The sequence below is a fragment of the Labrus mixtus genome, chromosome 21 (assembly GCF_963584025.1).
Source record: "Labrus mixtus chromosome 21, fLabMix1.1, whole genome shotgun sequence".
NCBI classification, from domain to species: domain Eukaryota; kingdom Metazoa; phylum Chordata; class Actinopteri; order Labriformes; family Labridae; genus Labrus; species Labrus mixtus.
This window is the reverse complement of record NC_083632.1, coordinates 14,409,277-14,429,086: the sequence shown is the minus strand read 5'-3', so window position 1 is coordinate 14,429,086 and position 19,810 is coordinate 14,409,277. Positions and strand designations below refer to the sequence as shown.

General features: G+C 42.3%; 1 protein-coding gene across 1 annotated transcript in view; it reads right to left on the bottom strand.

Moving 5' to 3' along the window:
• The window catches only part of nherf1a (NHERF family PDZ scaffold protein 1a), a 28,454-nt gene extending 16,265 nt beyond the window's left edge, over positions 1 to 12,189 (bottom strand). Inside the window, exon 1 of the mRNA XM_061028204.1 lies at positions 11,557 to 12,189. Coding sequence (XP_060884187.1) covers positions 11,557 to 12,027 — 471 coding nt within the window. The 5' untranslated portion in view covers positions 12,028 to 12,189. The remainder of the gene's footprint in view (positions 1 to 11,556) is intronic.
• Between the last annotated feature and the right edge of the window lie 7,621 nt (positions 12,190 to 19,810).

The following is a 19,810-nucleotide window of genomic DNA, read 5'->3' as shown; positions in this document are numbered from 1 at the left end:
AAGCTCACTTCACACTTCACCAATTTGCATTAAGCTTTGTATCATTAGAAACCTGGTAGTATTTTTTAATGGTCGTGCATCCCGCCCTCATTCTCCCCTGAGATGGGAAATCTTTGTATTTCTAAGTCTGAAAAGCAGTGTCACTGGAAGCTGTTGCGGTTAGCAGGGTGAAACTACAACGCTAGTTCCTCATATTTTCAACCACTGAAGCTACAGACCAATCACAGATCAGTGGGTGGGAACTCACTCCCAGAATCAAAACTTAACGTCCACCATATTGCTTGGAAGCTATGCTAACAGGCTCTATGGAGAAAGATGATAATGGTGAAAAAATATAAATATAGCGACGAGACGGCTGCTGACGACAGGCCGGTCTTGTGTTTTGGCTGCTGCGGCTTCCAGGGCCTCCGCTGGCAGCCGGGGCCGCCGCTGGCAGCCGGGGCCGCCGCTGGCAGCCGCGACACAAGACCGGCCTGTCGGCAGCAACCGTCTCACGGCTATATTACTTGAATTTCCAAGATCAATTCTAGAAGAAATCCTGGAATCAGTTGAAGAAATGGCCTTATGTGTTGAAGTAAATATGTCTATAAATGTTTTTATTACTATATTTCTACTGCTATATTGTATATTTTGGAGAAACTGTAACGATCGAATTTCCCTCTGGGATTAATGAAGTAATTCTGATTCTGAACTAGAGGACCTTAGTGGGAGTGACCTGCGGTGCTGTGCATTCTGGGATTTGGTGTCTTTCATCCACATGAGCCAAGAAGGCACCAACTTCAAAATTTATTTCACATTTCTACTACATATATGACCCAATGTCAATACAGATTCATGTTTCAACGGGTGAAGTATCCCTTTAACTTTTCATTGGAGGCGTATAGTCTTACATAAACCAAACAAACTACACAGAAGAGCCACAGCGTGCAGCATCATAGTCATCATTAACCTGCTAAGACAAAAACAAACAATGTAGCTTCAGCGCTATAGCAACTCTCTACAGGGACAGGAAGTGGTTTCTTTAGCGGCTCCACCCCGCCAGCTAACACCCGACAGCCCGTCTGCTGACAGAGGAAAGTGTGTGTGTGGTTACAGAAAAGGCAATCTGCAAGTGGAAATCATCAAAGACTCTTGAGGCGCTGGTCAACCTTGTTCCTACTTTCTTTCAATAGCAGATGCATCACAATGGTTAGCGTGAAGAAGAGATAAGAAGAGGGGATTCAAATTGACAGTAAACTGCAGAAATTAAATATACTGGACTGCCAGAGTATTGTCCATCTGTGGGAAAGGGTGAACATAGACTGTAAATATTAATGTTTGAAGCCTGAGTGACGTCACCCATCTGTCCCTACAGGGGGCGCTGGAGTCCCATCGACGACAGTCTCCATACTGGAAATGCTGTCTCAGCCTAAATTTCATTCAACCTAACGACAGACTGCTAATCAGAACTATTTTGTTTTTTGAACCAACATGTAAACATGTTAATTTCTGTTTTTTGGCTGTGGTGTGTATGTGACTTCCTGTGCTTCTGCAGCCAGCCTCTAGTGGACACTCGACGAAATGCAGGATTTTGCATGTCAGCAATGGCTTCAATTTTCAACACTGGAGGTTGCTGCTTGACGCTGGCGTGAATGCAGCTTGTTCTGAATGTATTGTGAAATATGAGCAGGTGAATCGTAATCATTTCGAAATGATATCGAATGTATGTCGGAATAGAGATTGTTATTTATGTTCACGAATAATCATGCAGCCCTAGCCCCGTTTGATACTATTGATTAATACAATAATGAAGACTGGATTGTTTAAAAACACACACAAGTTTTTATTGAAGTCTGTGGACTCGACTGCATCTGTTAAAAAAACTCCCAAAAAAGAGAGTCAAGAGTACAAGATGTCGTACGGAAGCTACAAAGAGTGGATAAATACCACTAGAACATAGAAGGAGGTCGGTATAGTATGTCCTCCTTGGAGGAGACTCTGAGGCACACCCATGGCATTCTAGAAGAATAAAGGCCAGGACATGACCATTTGACACCACATTTTTGGTGTTCTGTTTCACCTTTCTCCGCTGAGTGTGTTTTTTTAAAGATATTTTTTGGCCATTTTTGTCATTACTGGCTTGGACAGCTGAAGAGAGAGAGTAAATGTGGGGAGGAGAGAGAGGGGGGTTGACATACAGCAAAGGGCCGAGGCCAGATTCAAACCCACAGCTGCTGCGACGGAAACTATAGCCTCCATACATTGGACACGCAATACAACCGCTAGGCCATCCAGCACCCCTAAATTCTTGATTTTTAAAATGGTTCAGATCAACCACTACTGGTGCAATTAAGGGCGTTCTCACACCTATTGTTCATTTTCTCTGAGTAATGACAGAAAATAACTGATAATTCCCATATCAAAGTAAATGGTATTTTACTCCTCCCAATCACAACCCGATGATGTCTGTGTACACACTCATCCACAACTGATTGGTCATGCTGAATTCTCAATTTACAGCTGTCGACTGAAAAATGTTTAAAGCCGGCCGAGTCCTAAGGCTGATGCCAAAGCCCAGTGCATATGAAACATGGTATGAATGCCCTCTCAGTTTGAGACGAGGAGAAGCTTCAAAGACTGCGTCCTAATTGCCTGAACCAAAATGAAATTATAATCCTGGTCATGCTAAAGATTTAATCTTGATGGAGCTGCGGTTTTTTCATTCAGGGCCGGATCAAACTGATCACCAAGTGACGGCTCACAGTGCGCTGTCAGAATCATGTCCTTGGATAAACTGCAGCAGAAAGTGCTGGAAGATTCATTTTCACTATCTGTGAGAATAAAAGGACTCTATGAGGAGCTCTGAAGACCTGCAGGCTGTTTGGTATCTGTGTCTGTGTTTATTTAGACGACGTCAGTGAGAAAACAGGGAGGCAGCGAGGAGCTCAGTCAGATGACGCCAACAGGACTTTTATGGAGTTTGTTTTGGACGGCAGCCCGAACAAAGAAGCATCGGATGGAAAGTTGCTTCCACACACAATGTAATCAAGATTCAGGCTCTTCAGAAACTTCATTGTTAAAAATGATTCTTAAACATGAGCATACTATAGCTGTCATCAGGGTCCGAAATTAAAGGTCACATATTATGCATAAATCCACTTCACCATGTTCCTCTAACACTAACATGTGTCTCTAGTCCGTCTACAAACCCCCCAATGATGAGAAAAGTCCATCCTCTCCGTCTTCTGCCTGCTCCACTTTTCAGAAAAAATGTGCTCAAACAGGCTGTTTGGAGATTTTCCCTTCATGACATCACAAAGGGCAGTAATCCCTCCCCCAGGTGGGTGACACTCCCACAGCTAGGTGTTTGTTCTGCCCTCTGAGTCTGCCTTCTCACAGTAAACAATAGGACATGGAGCGAGAAAGCCTGAGCCTTTAGATTGGAGACTGTATCTACGTCACAGTTCGGATCATTTTATTGGATCCCAAAAAAAAAAAATGGCGAGAGTGAACAAAAAAACCCATTTGACCGGATCATGTGCTTTCCTAACCGTAGAACTCGGTCTGTATTCAGATCATGGATCAACTGTAACAACAACAGTGCCGCATGGTGACTGAGTGTGGGTGCTTCAGTGTTTATGTGAATATGACACTAGTAAAAATCTAACAAGATCATTTCCTGTTTTATAACACGGCAACAAAATTAGAATTCCTGTTTGTTTCCTGTTTATTGGGTAATTTTATTGGTGTCATTATGAATTCATAAGTTCTTGAGTTATTGCAAAAACATGTCTTTCAAGACATCTCATCGACCTTGACTTTAGTTTCATCCTTAATGAACACTGTACTTCTCGTCAGATTGATTATACTTTCAGAGGGACAACCCCCCAGCCCAAAAATAATGCCTCTAACCACAAGTCGAGCTTTTCCTCCTCAGCCCAACCAAGTCAAAAACGTATTCAATTTAATATTTTATGAAACAGAAAAGAAGCTAATCCTAAACTTTGACAAGCTTAATTAATGAAACACAAATAAGTCTTCCTATTGACAAGAGCTGTTGTAAAAATAAAGAGGGAGGATATAAAGGTTATTATTAGCCATTGCATTTATATTTATTTGCATCAGAAACAATTGCAGACTATTAAGTTTATCAGAGACTGTATATGGATGTAGTTTCAGTGATGTCACCCATTGGTTTCTGTAGGGGCATTTTTGAAGTCCAAAGATGGTGGTCTCCATATTGGAATTTACGTATCTTTCAGTCTGTCGAGAAACAGACAAAGAGGTGGAGTTGAGGCGGGTCTTAAGCCACCTGGTAAACACCTACAATACGCCTAACTGTCAGTCAACTAAGACGCCCATGATTATGCACATGTATGACTCAAAACCAGGGGTGCTACGGGATTTCTTTCCATGAGATCTCACCAAAATTAAAACTTCACAATATTTCTTGTCGAAGGGCAAACTGTTGTGCGACATCAGTATGTAGATGAGCAGCAGCTCTCAGACTTATTTAAACTGGTTGAATATGTGACCTTTAAGGAGTAAACTTTTAACTCAATAACAGTATCAGTGTAAAGACCCTGTTATTGTTCAAGCTCCATAGACGACATATCCCTTAAAAAGGTCAGATGGTTTCAGCGCTAATAACCTAAAACCTGTTTTTTTAACATATTATCCCCCTTCTCCATCTTTTCAAACAGTCCCCTGTGGTCTAAATGAAACATCTGTGCTGTGCTTTAGTCAAAATATAACATGAATCAAGCACCAGAGGAGGTTTGTGACCCTGTATCAACCAGCTCTCTCAGAATGCTCTGTTTTGGTGTGTATGTCTCTTTAAATGCAATGAGCCCCCCCCCTAAGTTTTCCCCGTAGACATCACTCCTTCACTATCGAGAATAAAAATGGCGGACCTGTGCAAAAGTTTTCCTCTAGGCTGGGGGTGGAGTCCATGGGTGGAGATACCAGGGGAGGGGAGGGGATTTTTTTTCACCAGAATCCCACTGTGACATCACAAGGAGAGCACATTTGAAACGTAGCATTTTTCACTGTGTTGTAAGACCACAAACAAAGGACTGGATGAGATTAATTCACATTTTGTGGGTCGGTAGACACTCAGGTTAACCAAATATATGTTCAAAAACACTGTAGAAGTGGATTTTTCACAATGTGTCCCCTTTAATAAAACACTGAGGTCGAATGTATTACACATTGGCTGCAACTTCAGCACTGAATGGATCAGGTAATGAAAGTGCAAACCAGGCCCGTCTCTAATCGATTGGTGTTCTCCCATAACCACAGAGATTTGAATCAATGGAATATAATGAGTAACGTGACAGCGCTGTTGAATTACAGCCATCTCTGACCATGAGTCAGTGAAACGACAGATTAATTGTTCTGTTCCACAGATTATATGAGCTCAGTGATAAGAGATGATTACGAAAGGCTGAGTAAGAAATGATCTCTTGGACAGATGAGAGCCGCCTCGAGTCCTTTATGTGGAAACTGAGGATCAAAGTCTTCCAAACGCAGCGTAAAATCTTGAGGCAAATGTGCCCAGTAAAAGAATGTTAACGAAACGAACTAGAGGAAGCTGTAGATCAGCGAGTTTTCTGATGGGTACAGTTACCAGTGTTTCCCCTACCATTATATTAGCTTTAGCTTTTAGCCCGTAAGACTCGAAAATAAGTCAAATAAAATGGCCTAAACACAACTTTCAAACTTGGCCCCTCCTCCTCCTTGGCTCATCGCCAACAGACGCTCACACTAACTGCAGGACTTTAACGTGCAAATTTACTGCTTGTACCAACACTGCAAGCTACCTGAGAATATCACATTTGTTGCAATGGAAAAGCTGATAATTTAGCAAGCTAGCAAAAGCTAACTGCAGTTGTTTGGCACCAGCCTGTCCAACAGGAAGCAGACCAACTTTGCTACTGCAGGTGAAAGCCAACACAGGGTTCACCCTCGTTTTGAAACAAGCTTTATCCCCTCAGTGTTTCACCTCACAGAGTTTATATTTTCTCTTCTTGGCAGCGACGTCCATGTCCGTCAGATTCGCCAGTTTTGAATCTCATCCAATCGCTGAATTGTATCCAATGCTAAATTCACCTGTGCGCTGTCATACTGAGAGTAACTCAAACAATTGAAGTGTTCTGCAAGGTAAATTTACTGCTATTTACGAGTCTGGGGGCTTTGAAGAGGGTGATTTAATGCTCGTGTTTGCCCTTTACTCTCCAACACAAACATCTATCTTTGCAGGAATCGTGTCCATAATCTTGTCAGAAACTTAAAATAACAATCTGAGTCTTTAAGAGACAAAAACATGAATGTTTATGATCCCATGCATTTGCCTTCGAGGATGACGTTGAAGCCCTTACAGCCTGTTTCTCTTCTGCACAGCTTGAGAATCTATTAGCTATTAATAAACTCTTTGCACCAGTAAGACCTCTGGAAAGGGCCATTGTTTGAAATGCAGAAAAGAGCCATTCATTGCAGCAGTGTTAAATAACCATTTGACATTTTCACTTCTACAAGCACACAACAATTTGCTTTAATCACGGTGACAGCCCCATCTTGCCCTAAACAACACACTCACATGCTCACTTCACTTCAGCACTATTGACAGTGTATGTCGGCAGAGGGTGTAGGTATTTCAGGGTCAGCATGGCCTCCCTGTTGAGGCGTGAGAGTCCTCTCTGCTTTCCTCCCTGGCCCTGGAGCCTTTCTCCCCATGCAAACACTGCGGACAAAGCCTCTTTCTGCTGCTGGGGATCTCCATGGTGACCAATGGACGGCTCCTCGGTGTGGAGGAGGACTAAGCCGCTGGAGGCCAGGATGTTACCATAATATGATGACATGCTCACTTAGTTCATGCTTTTATCTCCCAGGAAAATAAATCTCAAAAGAATCAGATAGCCAACTCTTTGCTGAGACTTCCACCACGTCCCTTCATGCAGAATGAAAAAGTTTGCCCACGGAGACCTGGACAGCAACGGCAAGACCAATCCAAGACGATGACGTGAAAGGAGCTATTGTTTGTAGCGTTAGCAGGGCTGGTTTCACGTCATCTTTGGTAGGCCCACTCATGTGTGTCCCACTGGGAGGCCAGTATCAGACCATCGGTCAGGCTGGGCTCTGCCAAGTTTCACATCAGGGAGGAATGTAGCTGGAGGTTTGCAGCATCCTAACAAGCTGCAGCCCGAGCTCTGACTTAAAGAAGGTCTTATTGAAGCCGCACAAAGTGAAAGAAAGACCCAAAGATGAGGTTTGTAGCAGCAGAGCAGAGGCAAAATGTGCTCACATGTTGGAGATCTATATACAGAAACTGAAAAACTGTGTTTTTCTCTGGTTCTACTATTTATAGGTTTATTTTTAAACTTCTCATTTTGGAACTGTTGAAGGCTGTGAATAAATCCAATGAAAAAAAGTTCCTGTTTATTTTCAAACAACAGAATAATAATTGTTATAACTTAAAAAGAGTTCAGAAATCCATATTTGATGGAATAATTTTTTAACTAGTCTCTGAAAAAGTTAAGAGACCACTCCAAAATGTCCTTAAATCAGCATCTTTACATGTATGAACACCATAGTAAATTAGTTCAGTCATTCAAGCCGACCTACTTGAGTGTTTGTACCAAGAGTGGGATAGTATCACCAACCAGCCGTTTTAGAAACTGGTGAATAGCAGACTAAGACACATGAAAGCAGTCGTTAAAATCTGGGTTATGGGGCACCGATAGCCTAGTGGTTAGTGTGCATGCACCCCATGTATGAAGGCCAAAGTCCTCCGGGCAGGCGGCCCAAGTTCGAATCAAACCTGTGGCTCCTTTCCTGCATTTCTGTTCCCACTCTCTCTCTCTCCCTAATTTCCAACTCTCCACTGTCCTTTCTCTAAATAAAGGCAAAAAAAATAAAAAAGAAATAAACCTTAAAAAAAGAAATCAGGGTTATTCCACCAATTACTGACATTTAAATTTTGATTTTCTTTTTTATTATTGTGTTCTAAATCGGGCTATTCTAAACTGTGCCTTGCTTAAGGGTAGCTCGGAAGTGGGTGGGTGCTCAGGAAGTGACCTGGCACCTCTCCAGCTACCAGACTAACTTCCAGACTTTGTCCGAACTTGAACCACCTATCCTCTGGTTCCCAACCCAAGTCCCTACAGACTGAGCTACCGCCGCCCCAGTTAAAGGATGAAGCGTGACAAGAGGCGAAGCTGACCCAACATTTGTGGAATTATATCGTATCGTGAGTTACCAGCTATTCCCACCCCTACTGTAAACCAGCTTTTTTCTTTATGAATCCCTATCAGCAGACATTCGCCTGCAAGTGCAGCAAAAAGCAACAACACACAAGTCATCTCAACTTCAATACTTGCTTTTCAAGTTGCTAACCCCCGAAGCTGATGACTCCATCACTCCCTGAGGCTAAACCAACGTCAGACCAAAGTTTAATGGGTCTCATGATTCATGAATCTGGTGATATAAGAGTCAACAAAATTAAAAAGTCCTCTGGTTAAACTTCTAACGCCAGTCAACATTGAACCAGTTAGATATTAACTGATTTCACTGCATGGCCAGGTGGAAAAGGTGTGTTTGAAATGCACACAATAGTAAACAAACAACAGATAATACCTTGGATTATCCCATTCACATTTGAATATAAAGCCTGCAGCCGTATCAGTCACAATAAAATGAAGAACATTTGGCTCAAATATCAAAGATGGAGAAGCAACGACTGCAGAAGGCTGCACAAACACCAAGGTTGATGTGAGCATTAGCTGAAAGTTAAACAACGTGAAATAAAAAGACACTGCATCACAACAACGACTCTCGTGTTTGTGGCTGACCACTGAGGTAAAGCCTAAAAATAAAGTATCCCATTATTTTAGTAATCCCTGAAACACACGTCATATTCTCAGAGCTAAATTCCTCCACAATGAGGCCATTTTACAGTCCAGTTACACAACATTTAAATTAAAGTCCAGACTTTCCACCGGCTACAAACAGCCACAGCCATGTTTATGAACGTTTCAAACTAAACTATAGAAAATTGTTTCATAACAGACAACAGAAGGATTATGGTAATCCAAGAAAAGAAAAGCATTTCAAAAGAACTTCAAAGTACTTCATAATATGGTAGAGCGGGTCTGAAAGTCCCAGACTGAGTGTCAAACTGCTGTTGATCCACCTTCACCAATAGGGTTTTGAAGAACTATATATCGAATTGGGAAAATAATAATTGCAATGCACTGACGAATCGATTTCTTAAACCAGCCCTAATATTTTCAAACCTTTTTTTCTGACTGTTAAGCCATTCGTCTATTCATCCAACTATTTGAACCATTGATTGCTTGTGGCTACCTTTAAAGACTTCTGTGCTTCCCTTATAACTAGCTTTCCCCCTCTCTTACATGATCTATGTTAGGAGTCGCTGCTCTTCATGCTCTGCATGTGTGTAATGATAGCGTTACTTTTATCGCAATGTGTCAAGTCTTCAAATCTTGTGTAATCCTGTCTGATTTTGACAACAGGTTTAAAAAAAGAAAGACAAAGATGCTATGTCTGCCTGACGTGCATCAGAGAGACAAAGCCTCTGGTCTGACAAGCCAAACCTGACGGAGAACTCAAGATGGGAAGCGGAAATACTGACAGGCATTTATGTGACAGAGACTCTGTTCACCAGGAAAGAGTAGAGGCCTGGCATGTTTCACTGTGTTGTGTCACTTCTCAGTCTGAACTTAGAGGCTTTCACTGGCCCTGAAAGTGCCTACTTAATGAGGGATCTATTTCCAAATAACCTTTCAGCTTAGAGGTAAGAGTAGCCTCAGAGCAGAGAGTACAATGTGAGCCTTGGACACCTGCAGAAAGAGCCGTAGTGTTTATACTATGGAAGGCGAGGTCATTGGATATGTTAGGGCATAATAATTAAAGTTGTGAACCAATGACTGAGAATACGTCATCCTGAAAATATTTCATTCATGATATCAGTAACTCGAAGCTTGAACCAAAGTCAACTGGATTTGGTTGAAGATGTTGGAAGACGTTTCACCTCTCCTCCCAACGGCTTCTTCATCGGAGGCGAGGTTAAACGTCTTCAAGATCTTCAACCAAGTCCAGTTGCCTTGGGATCAAGCTTCGAGTTACCATGACCTGGACGACTGAGAACCTACACAGAAATAAGTAACATTTAAGATATCCAACTTGTTGGATTCGACAAATATAAACCTTCCCGTCAGGATGTTAGTCAACAAAATGTCTCTTAACTAAGAAATTCCTGGTAGAAAGAAAAAACAATTAAAGTGATGTGACATCAAAGTAAGTGGACCTTGACTCTTGAGTGTTTGGATCCAAACGCCTCATACCTTGTTGGCCATCATTTTAACATATCCAGATGTGTTATGACATTGGTAAAAATTCTTTGAATCAATTACAGAGAACGCTATACGATGGAAATATAGTTTTATATAGCATCTCTATATTGTGTTGGGTTGCCAAAGAAATACATCCTTGTCTGGACTTTTTGGCAAGAAACAGTTTCTTAACCTAAAAACTGCCTTTCTTAAGAAATATTACATAAAGTGGATTTATAACACTCAGATTAATCCAAAAACAAAGAATAGACTTCCATTATGTTATATCAATTGATTCTACATAAGTTTTGATTACATTTTTTACTTAATACAATGCTTTCCTATTAAGGATTTTTTGTAAATGTCAACAAAACTATAAATATTGAGTATCTGTCCTTTTGACCTAACAGGTCTTAAGGTTTAGCTCAGAGGGGATTAATTAAAGTCTAAACAGACAGGGAAACTAAACCAAACCCTCTGATTAAGCATTGTGAGTCAAAGCTACTTCTTAAAGCAGTGTTCTCAACTGCTGGGTCAGGACTCCAAAGTGGGTCACAGAGCCATTTTCAGTGGGTCGCCATTGTGTGCCTGGGAAAAATATTTGTTTCGTTTGTTTGTTCTGACATGCTTTGTACTTTTTGAGGTCTAAACTGCACAATCTTTCATTGAACAAATCTGATAGGTTGACTTTTTTTTTTTTTTTTTAATTTGGTACTTGATTTTTCATGACAGAGTTGGTGGTGAGGCGCTGCTTTATCAACAAGCAAGGCAGGCAACTGCTTGGGGGCCCCAGGCCAGTAGGGGACCCCCAAGGGCTGATACACTTTAAAACACAGCAATGGCTGTGAACTACTGTCATTTCAAGCTTTTCACAGCAAATGTGCAAAGTTTGAAATGACAGTAGGAAACCCCCCTAAGTGGCCCCATCCGACAACCCGAACTCATAATAGTAAATGACTGAATGATGCTTGTCTAGCCCTAAATATGGGGGAGACACTTTAATAACATGTCTAAAAAATGTTGTTGGTGTCAGATTATTTAAAACATAATGGGGACGAATGATGTTTGGAGGGGGCCCCTGTACATTTCTGCCTCGGGTCCCAACAGACCGGGTTGGGTCCTGATGCTGGACCAGTTGAGAACAACTGTCTTAAAGCGTGATTAGTTTTTCGTAAAGAAGTAATAAAAGTGTAACTAAGTGAACACTCTGTTTGCTATAACTTACCTTGGTGCTGGAGCTCACACTCAGCCTCTCGGACCTCACCGAGGAGGAGTCCCCGTTCTCCCGCGGGGCAGGGGTGGACTCCCTCGGGGTGCCGTTGCTGTGTGTGTCCCCGCGGTCCGAGTCGCTGTCCCCGCCCGGCAGGGGAATCCCCTCCGTGGCGTACTCTTTCCGGCACTGCAGGTTGTGTTTCTTCAGCAGCTCGGCGGTCTCGTCGTCCACAACGATTAGCTCGAGCGCCCCGGCGGTGGCCCGTATCCTCGCGACCACCTGCTGATGGCTCTCCCCCTCCACGCTCTCTCCGTTCACGAACGCGAGGCGATCCCCCGCGAGGAGCCCGGCTTCGGAGGCGGGAGTGTCAGGCTCCACGAGCCGGATGAACTGCCCGGTCTTGCCCTTCTCTCCGTGGAGGTGGAACCCGTAGCCGCTGGTTCCTTTCTCCAGCACACACTGTCTCGGTCGCAGTTTTGACATGTTTTAAAAAACTTTAAAAGATTTAAAAGTAAGAAGTGACAGAATAACCGCGGAGGGAAACGGACACCTGTTGCGTTCACGGAGCTGAACTTCCGCCGGATTGAGTGAGTCAGAGTTAAACTTTCCACCGATAATGCTGCGTTTTCACTTCACAGATCCTCCCCTCTGAACTGCTGCTGTGTTGCAATCTTGTTTCTCTCATCCAATCCGACAACGGCCCGTCCCCAGAGCGGCTTACGTCAAGTTAACAGCTAATTACACCAACACACGTCAGCTGTTTCAAAATAAAAGATTGTGTTGTTCAGAGTAACATTTAGAGAAGCGAAGCCCCAGAGGAACAAAGGTCACATAGACATACTTAAAGAGGACATGTTATACCCCTTTTCTACCTTTTCAAACAGTCCCCTGTGTTCTGAAACATCTGTACTGTGTGTAAGAGCCATATTCATGTTTTTGGGTTAAGCAACAGCACTGAGGAGGAAAAAAGAGGAACTTGACTTGAAAGTGGACTTAGCTGCATTCAATGCTAAGTTGGCAGTATTACAGGCTTGTGATGCTCACAGTTCTTCTCTCTCATTTTGAAAGGGAAAAGGAGAAGGCGGAACCAGTCATTGCCTTAAAGAGGTCATATTATGCCCTTTTTGGGGTTCATGTATTTAATCTATGTACCTATTAAAGTATGTTCACAATAGCTAAAGTTCGAAAAAAAGTGTCTGTTTTCATGTACTGCCATTCCATGCACCGGCTCTCTGAAGTGCCCACGTTCAGAGTCCCCACTTGTGCCAAGTCTGATCTGTTTGCTCAGCACGGTTCTCGGAAATGTCCCGCCTCTTTTACCATATTGGGAATGCAGCCACTGGCTCCGTCCGAGGGGAGCAAAAACATTAGCACCTTAGCACTACTGTGCTACCGCAGGCTACGGCATATCGTGGGCGTGCTACAGAAGTTAACAGGCGTGCAACATGAGCTGCAGGGCTTGCCACAACGAGCCAATGGGCTTAGATCAGTGATATCACACTGACAAGACGTCACACTGGCAAATTATTTTCGAGGGGGGCTAGAAACGAGCGTTACATGCAGCTAATGCTGCAGCTAACAGGAGGACTTTGAATTTTTGCACATAGATGTGCCTAAACATGCACAGGACACTTGGAAAACACACTAAAGAGCATATAAAACCAGAAAAAGCATAATATGGGCCCTTTAAACCCCATGGCAAAGGAGTACAAGCCTGCATTGAAACCTTCACAACAAAATCAGCGGACAGAATCATCATCTGACAAACCAAAATCCATGGATGTGCGGCGAAAACAAACTGTACAATTGTTGCAAACTGTTACAAGCCCCCAGTGGCCCCCAAATGAACAGCAACAGGGAAATAACATACCAGCAACATCTGGTTGCTCAATCAAATGATGGACCAAGGCAATCTACAATTGGCACCAATGCTCCCAGGTTATCGGAACCATGAGAGGTCGTCAACAGCTGCGGGAATGGCCCGTGTGCCATCAGGACAGTGCTGGGATGGTCCGTAAATGGTCCACTGAATGGAAACGGTGGCGCCATGGAGGCAGAATTTCCCTCTGCAAAAGTAAACATTATCACTGTGTGTAAACTGGAGGAGATGTTGGCTGCCCGGTATAACCATGACTTCAATGACAAGAATATGGAGGATGAACAAATGTCAAGGGAAGACATGACGTTTTTGGAAATTGTCAGTCATTCAGCAAAGCAGGTGGCTGGGCATTACAGCCTGAAAATGCCTTTTAGGAAAGAGCAGCCCATGCTCCCAAATAATCTATCAGTGGCCAAGCAAAGGATTCTTGGGCTCAAGAAAAGGTTTGAGAAAGATGAACAGTTTCATCAGGAGTACGCAAACTTCTTCAATGACATCATTGGTAAAGGATATGCAGAGAAAATCCCTCAACATCAGTTGGACTGTGAAGAAGGAAAAGTCTGGTATATCCCCCATCATGGTGTTTACCATCCCAGGAAGAATAATTTCTTCCAGGGTCCTAACCTTACAAGCAGTCTGATTGGAGTACTTACAAGATTCAGACAAGCGCCTGTAGCTTTAATGGCAGACATACAGCAGATGTTCTATCAGGTCAACGTTGTAGAAACCGACAAAGACTTCCTACGTTTCTTGTGGTGGCCTGAGGGTGACTTGAGTCAAGAAATTGCGGATGACCGTCCACCTGTTTGGAGCTGTTTCATCCCCTAGCTGCGCTTGCTATGCACTCAGAAAGACAGCAGAGGACGGTCAGGCATTATTCCCTGCTGATGTGATTCAAACGGTAAACCAAAACTTCTATGTTGACGACTGTTTGAAGAGCACATCCTCAGAAGAAGAAGCCATTCAGTTGATTAAACATCTTGCAGCTCTCTGTCAAAGAGGAAGAAGCCTGTGTGAATGCTATGGAGTGATCTTTACCTGTTTAGCAAGCAGAGCTGTTCACCTTGAGGTTGCAAACTCACTGGATACTGATGCGTGTGTAAACGCTTTGCAGCGAAGAGGCCAAGTTTCTCATATGCTGTCCGACAATGGCATCAATTTTGTTGGCGCAAATAGAGAACTGAAGGAGGCTCTCGCTGCACTTAAACACGACCAGATCCAAAGAGTGCTCATTCCAGCTGGAGTGGACTGGAAATTCAATCCTCCAGGAACATCTAATTTTGGCGGCGTTTGGGAGCGCATGATTCGAACAATAAGGCGTGTTCTCAAATCTGTTACACCAGCAGCAATTGGATGATGACAACCTTCTCACAGTTCTCTGTGAAGTTGAGGCCATATTAAATGACCGACCCATCACCCAGCTGTCTGAGGATCCCAACGATCTTGAACCTCTTACGCCAAATCATATCCTCCTCCTGAAAGGCAAACCTGTATTTCCACCTGGGCTGTTTGTGAAACAGCCCAGCCCACTGTTCTGGAAGTGGTGGGTTCAGGAGTACCTCCCTCTGCTTCAAGAACGGCAAAAGTGGAACAGAGAAAGGAGGAGTCTTGTGCCTGGAGACATTGTCATTGTCATGGATTCAACTGCCCCTCGTGGCTCTTGGCTGCTCGGCCGAGTGATCGAAACATTTACTGACAAACATGGTGTTCTTCGGTCTGTTCGCCTTAAAACAAAGTCTAATGTGTTGGAAAGACCAGTCACCAAACTTTGTCTATTGAATGCAGCTGAAGATGTTTAATGATAATGCATTAATGACATTGTTTGTGTTTGTGGCTCTTTGTTTGTTTTGTGTGAATTGTTAGCTCCACCTGTCACTAACAACTAGAGGCCGGAGTGTAAGAGCCATATTCATGTTTTTGGGTCAAGCTGTAAAACATATTCATTATTGTGCCACTGGGTGTCGCTGTCCTATTGCTTAGGGCACAGGTACTGTATATAGGTACGTCACTTGTCAAGGTACGGGCATATGGTTTTTGACCGCTGTGGTGGCAGGCGGCATGGAGAAACCGCAGCTGTATTGTTTGTTTGTTTTGTTCAATAATGGGAAATCTCTTTTTATTTTAAATCTTGTTTGAAATGAAAACATAATAACAACGAAAACTCTTCTTTGTGGCTTTGCTTAAACACTTCTTTTAACAAAGTCAAATCAAACCTCCTGATATTAAGTCTAGGTCAAAAAGGATGCTCAGAGTTTAAAAAAAAAACACTGCAGTAAACTGAAAACTTCTTAGAGGTAGGAAGTTAAATAAAGTTGACTTGACTTGAATAAATGGAAACTGGTGGACGCTGTATTCACTTCGCATGGTGCTGCAATAAAACGGATTGTATTATGCTGCAAACCAAAGACTCCTGCAGAAATGTTATTGAAACAATATATAGCAAACGGTATCGTATTGACCTACATACGACAGTACAGCGCATCAGCCAGGTCACTCCTGGGAGTCGAAACACATCGGCAGCTTTAGTATTGGACTAAGCTTCTATACTGTGCTTTGGTCAAAATATAACATGAATCAAGCACCAGAGGAGGTTTGTGACCCTGTATCAACCAGCTCTCTCAGAACGCTCCGTTTTGGTGTGTGTGTCTCTTTAAATGCAATGAGCCCCCCCTGAGTTTTCCCGGTAGACATCACGCCTCTGTAGCGAGAATAAAAATGGCGGACCTGCTCAAGAGTTTTGCTCTAGGTGTCCCCCTTAAATTACGGAAACCCCAAGAGAACATCCATAAATTTTATTATACCATGGCTGTCAGAAACCATACTTTCATACCATTTATTCATAAATAAACATGCTTCTCACACACTTGGGCCCATGTGTGTGAGAAGCATGTCTTTAAATAACAGTGTAAACCAGAATTTCCCCCTCAGGGATTAATAAAGTATGACAAAATATATCATTTGAATGTATTTTATTTAATAGAGAAAATGCAAATGAAGGTAGTTTTAATACAGAGCGTCAAACGGATGTGCTGCACAGAGACTTTATAGCTATAAGTTTGCGTCCCACTCATGTTTTCAGTAATATGTGTGTTGTTGTTTTCTTGCAGGACTGTCACCGTGCTGGATAAATACGAAAACTCATGCTTTTGTAAAGGACTCAAAATGTCAAGAAAAACACATTTCACCAATATCATTCATTCTTTCCGTCGTGTATGAGCGGTTTAATAGTTTCTTTTGTCTTGCCTACACCTATTCAAAAACTTTTTTAATTCTTGAGCTTTTATTTTGAAGGCCACACCTGCAGAAAGGAAACGTGTGTCTTTTCCTGTAAGTTTGACTAGCTTCACCGTGTTTTTAATTTTGATAGCGACACGTGTTTTGACTTCCGTTTCGTGCCTGAAATCAGTTAAACATAACATAAAGATAGTAACTGCATTTTGTTGTCATTTGTTTTGTGGTTATTTGATTATTTTAACCCCCCCCCCCCCTCTCTCTCTCTTTCAAACAAACCCACACTCAAACACACACGCGCGCGCGCCCTTGTGGCTGCAGTTAACCACCTGTGACTGCATGGGGGAACACTGGTCCATATAAACGGTGCTTGGTTAAAAATACTTTATTTTTATGCAGCATACAACACATCAAAGACAACTTTTTGCAGCGTAAACAACAAACACCCTTTTATAAATATACAGTTATAATGGCCACAGTCTGAATATATTTAGATTATAAACTGCATAACTGGACTCTTCAAATCCAGTAAAAGCATCCAAATATAAAAGGAACATTATGACATATTTGCATACTGTTGTTCAGCAGGTTTCCTGTTATAAGAGCTGATAATTTGACATCATTGTTTTCGTAAAGCTGCACTCATCTTTATTTTATTTTACTAATAGTTCAAATACGTTTGTGCAATGTATAAAAAGGTATTAGAAGAATTACCAGCACGTTTTTGTTGCTTCTTTAATGTAGCTTTTGGATTACGACACCTTTAAAAAATGCAGAATAGAATTTGCGTGAGGTGGATTTTTTTAGGATGCTGATGTGCTAACCTGGGTGATGTCTTTTTTTTTAGACAAATTCTATCTTTTCCTGAACCTAAATAAGTTGTTCTAGCGCACAAACCCAAACAATTCCGTTTGCAAAAAATCTAAATAACACAGTCTGGTTAGAGAAAGGAACCAAAACCACTCCGTTAAATTACAAAAAAGTTCACTATTTGAGGTAAAACAATAGACCTACTTCAGCAATATCAGAGATGGGCTGTGAGTTTGACGGGCGGATTAGCTCAGCGTCGGCATTTATGCAGACGTTGTGCCGAACCGTTGTGGTAAAGAGGAAGCTAAGCCTGAAGACAAAGCTCTCGATTTAGAGGTCACTCTTCATCCCAGCCCTCACCTGTAGTCATGAGCTTTGGGTAGTGACCAAAAGAATAAAATCCCAGATACAAGCGGCTGAATCTAGTTTCTTCCAGAGGGTGTCTGGGCTCAGCCTTAGCGATAGGGGAGGAGCTCAGACATTTCAGAGGAGCTCGGAGTAGAGCTGCTACTCCTTTGCATTGAAAGGAGCCAGTTGAAATGGTTCAGGCATCTGATTAGGAAGCCTCCTGGACGCCTTGATCTGGAGGGCCTCCGGGACGTCCAACTGGGAGGAGACCCCAGGGTAGACCCAGAGTTCGCTGGAGGGATTATATATCCCACCTAAGAATCCCCCAGAAGGAGCTGGAAAACGTTGCTGGGGAGAGGGACGTCTGGGTTGACCCAACCTCGGGTACGCAGGGAAAAAATTGATGAATGGATTTTTGCTTATAAACTCTTAACTTTACAAAGATAGATTCCTCAGTCAAAATCAGATTGTTGCAAATACAACAATCTGATGTTGCAAATACATTAAATTCACTAGAAATAAAATAAGTTGCCTGAATTGTCTAATTTGTTCTTCTTGGCAACAAATTCAGTGAATAGACCAAAAACACACACAAAATAGTCATTGTTAGAAGTTCGAATCAGGCATGAGCTCCTCTATAGGTTCAATCTTGGGGTCAAAGGTTAGGACAATAAACTGCATTTGAGGTTGAAGTTTTGCAAGTTTAACCAGATGAGAAAAGACTCAATGTTAGCCAGCAAAGACGACCATCTTGATGCCCCTGTTCATTGTCCAAAGGTAAAAAATAAAGCAACCAGCTGGTAAAAATGTTTGTATTCAACAGTATTTAAGTGACTGATAATCTCTCAGCAGTGGGTGGAGACCAAAACAGAGCCTAAAGAACCTACAATGGGTGGCCAGAAACTCAACCCAAACTTGATGTTATCCTTAGTGAAACTTTAAATGCAGCGGTTTCCCAAAAAAACTCTCTAGAGGAAATAATATGTCAATGTAATATTTAAATCTTCCTCTGCTGCCCCCAAGTGGACAAAAAGTATTCAGAAATACATAAATGCAGCTTCAGTGTAAAGATGTGGAAACACTTCATCTAATTTTTCAAACCAAAATTTCACCCTGAGCACTGTGTTAAAATCTGAAGAGAATAATCTTAAATATGTTCATCACTGTGATTCGATATTCATACAAATATAAATATAGTTTCAAACGTTTCTGGAGGCACTGAGCACAGATTTGGTTCATGCAAACCAGCAAACATGCAACTGAGCTGTAAAGTCCGTTATTTGGCCACAGAAGCAAGATAAAGATTTTTCGGGACGAGTAAAATATTGCAGCCATCGTTTCGATTAACAATGTACAAAAATCTGTCACAAATACAGCTCGCCTGATTCCCAGATGAAAGATGACATTGTTAACACAACCGCAAATCCAGCAGCTCTCACCCCAAACTAACAAACTCAGCGGCTTGGCTGGTGGCCCAACTATTTAAAATACAACACTTTAGGTTCTCCTCACGCCTCAAATGCTTTCCTTTAAACACTTTTTTGTGCTTTTGAAATCAGCCTGGGTTCAATATCTCTGTGTGTTTATTAATAAGAAGTTGACTTCTATATAATTTATGTGGACATGGTGTGTTATTGATGCAGCCGATCCTCACGACAGTCATTTGAAACAATGGTGGCAAAGGGTACATGTTTGTCCGATGCAGAGGTCGAGCGTTTACTTGAAATTTGGGCGGACAGTATCTGACGATAATATAGTGTGTATGCGTTCAAACACGCAGCTCACCCAGAAAACTTTCAGGAGTTTTGTGCAAGTGTGGAAGCGCTAAAAGTGTAGGTCTAGTTTTCCTCGTTCCGATGAGTTTGTTGAATATCTGCATATTTTTGTGCAAGTGTAGAAGCACTTTCTGTAATTTACCTGTTTCTTATTGCTAACATGACCCAGTAACCCGTGCGCCTGATAAACTGAAGCTTGAGGGGAACCTGGATCGTCATATTT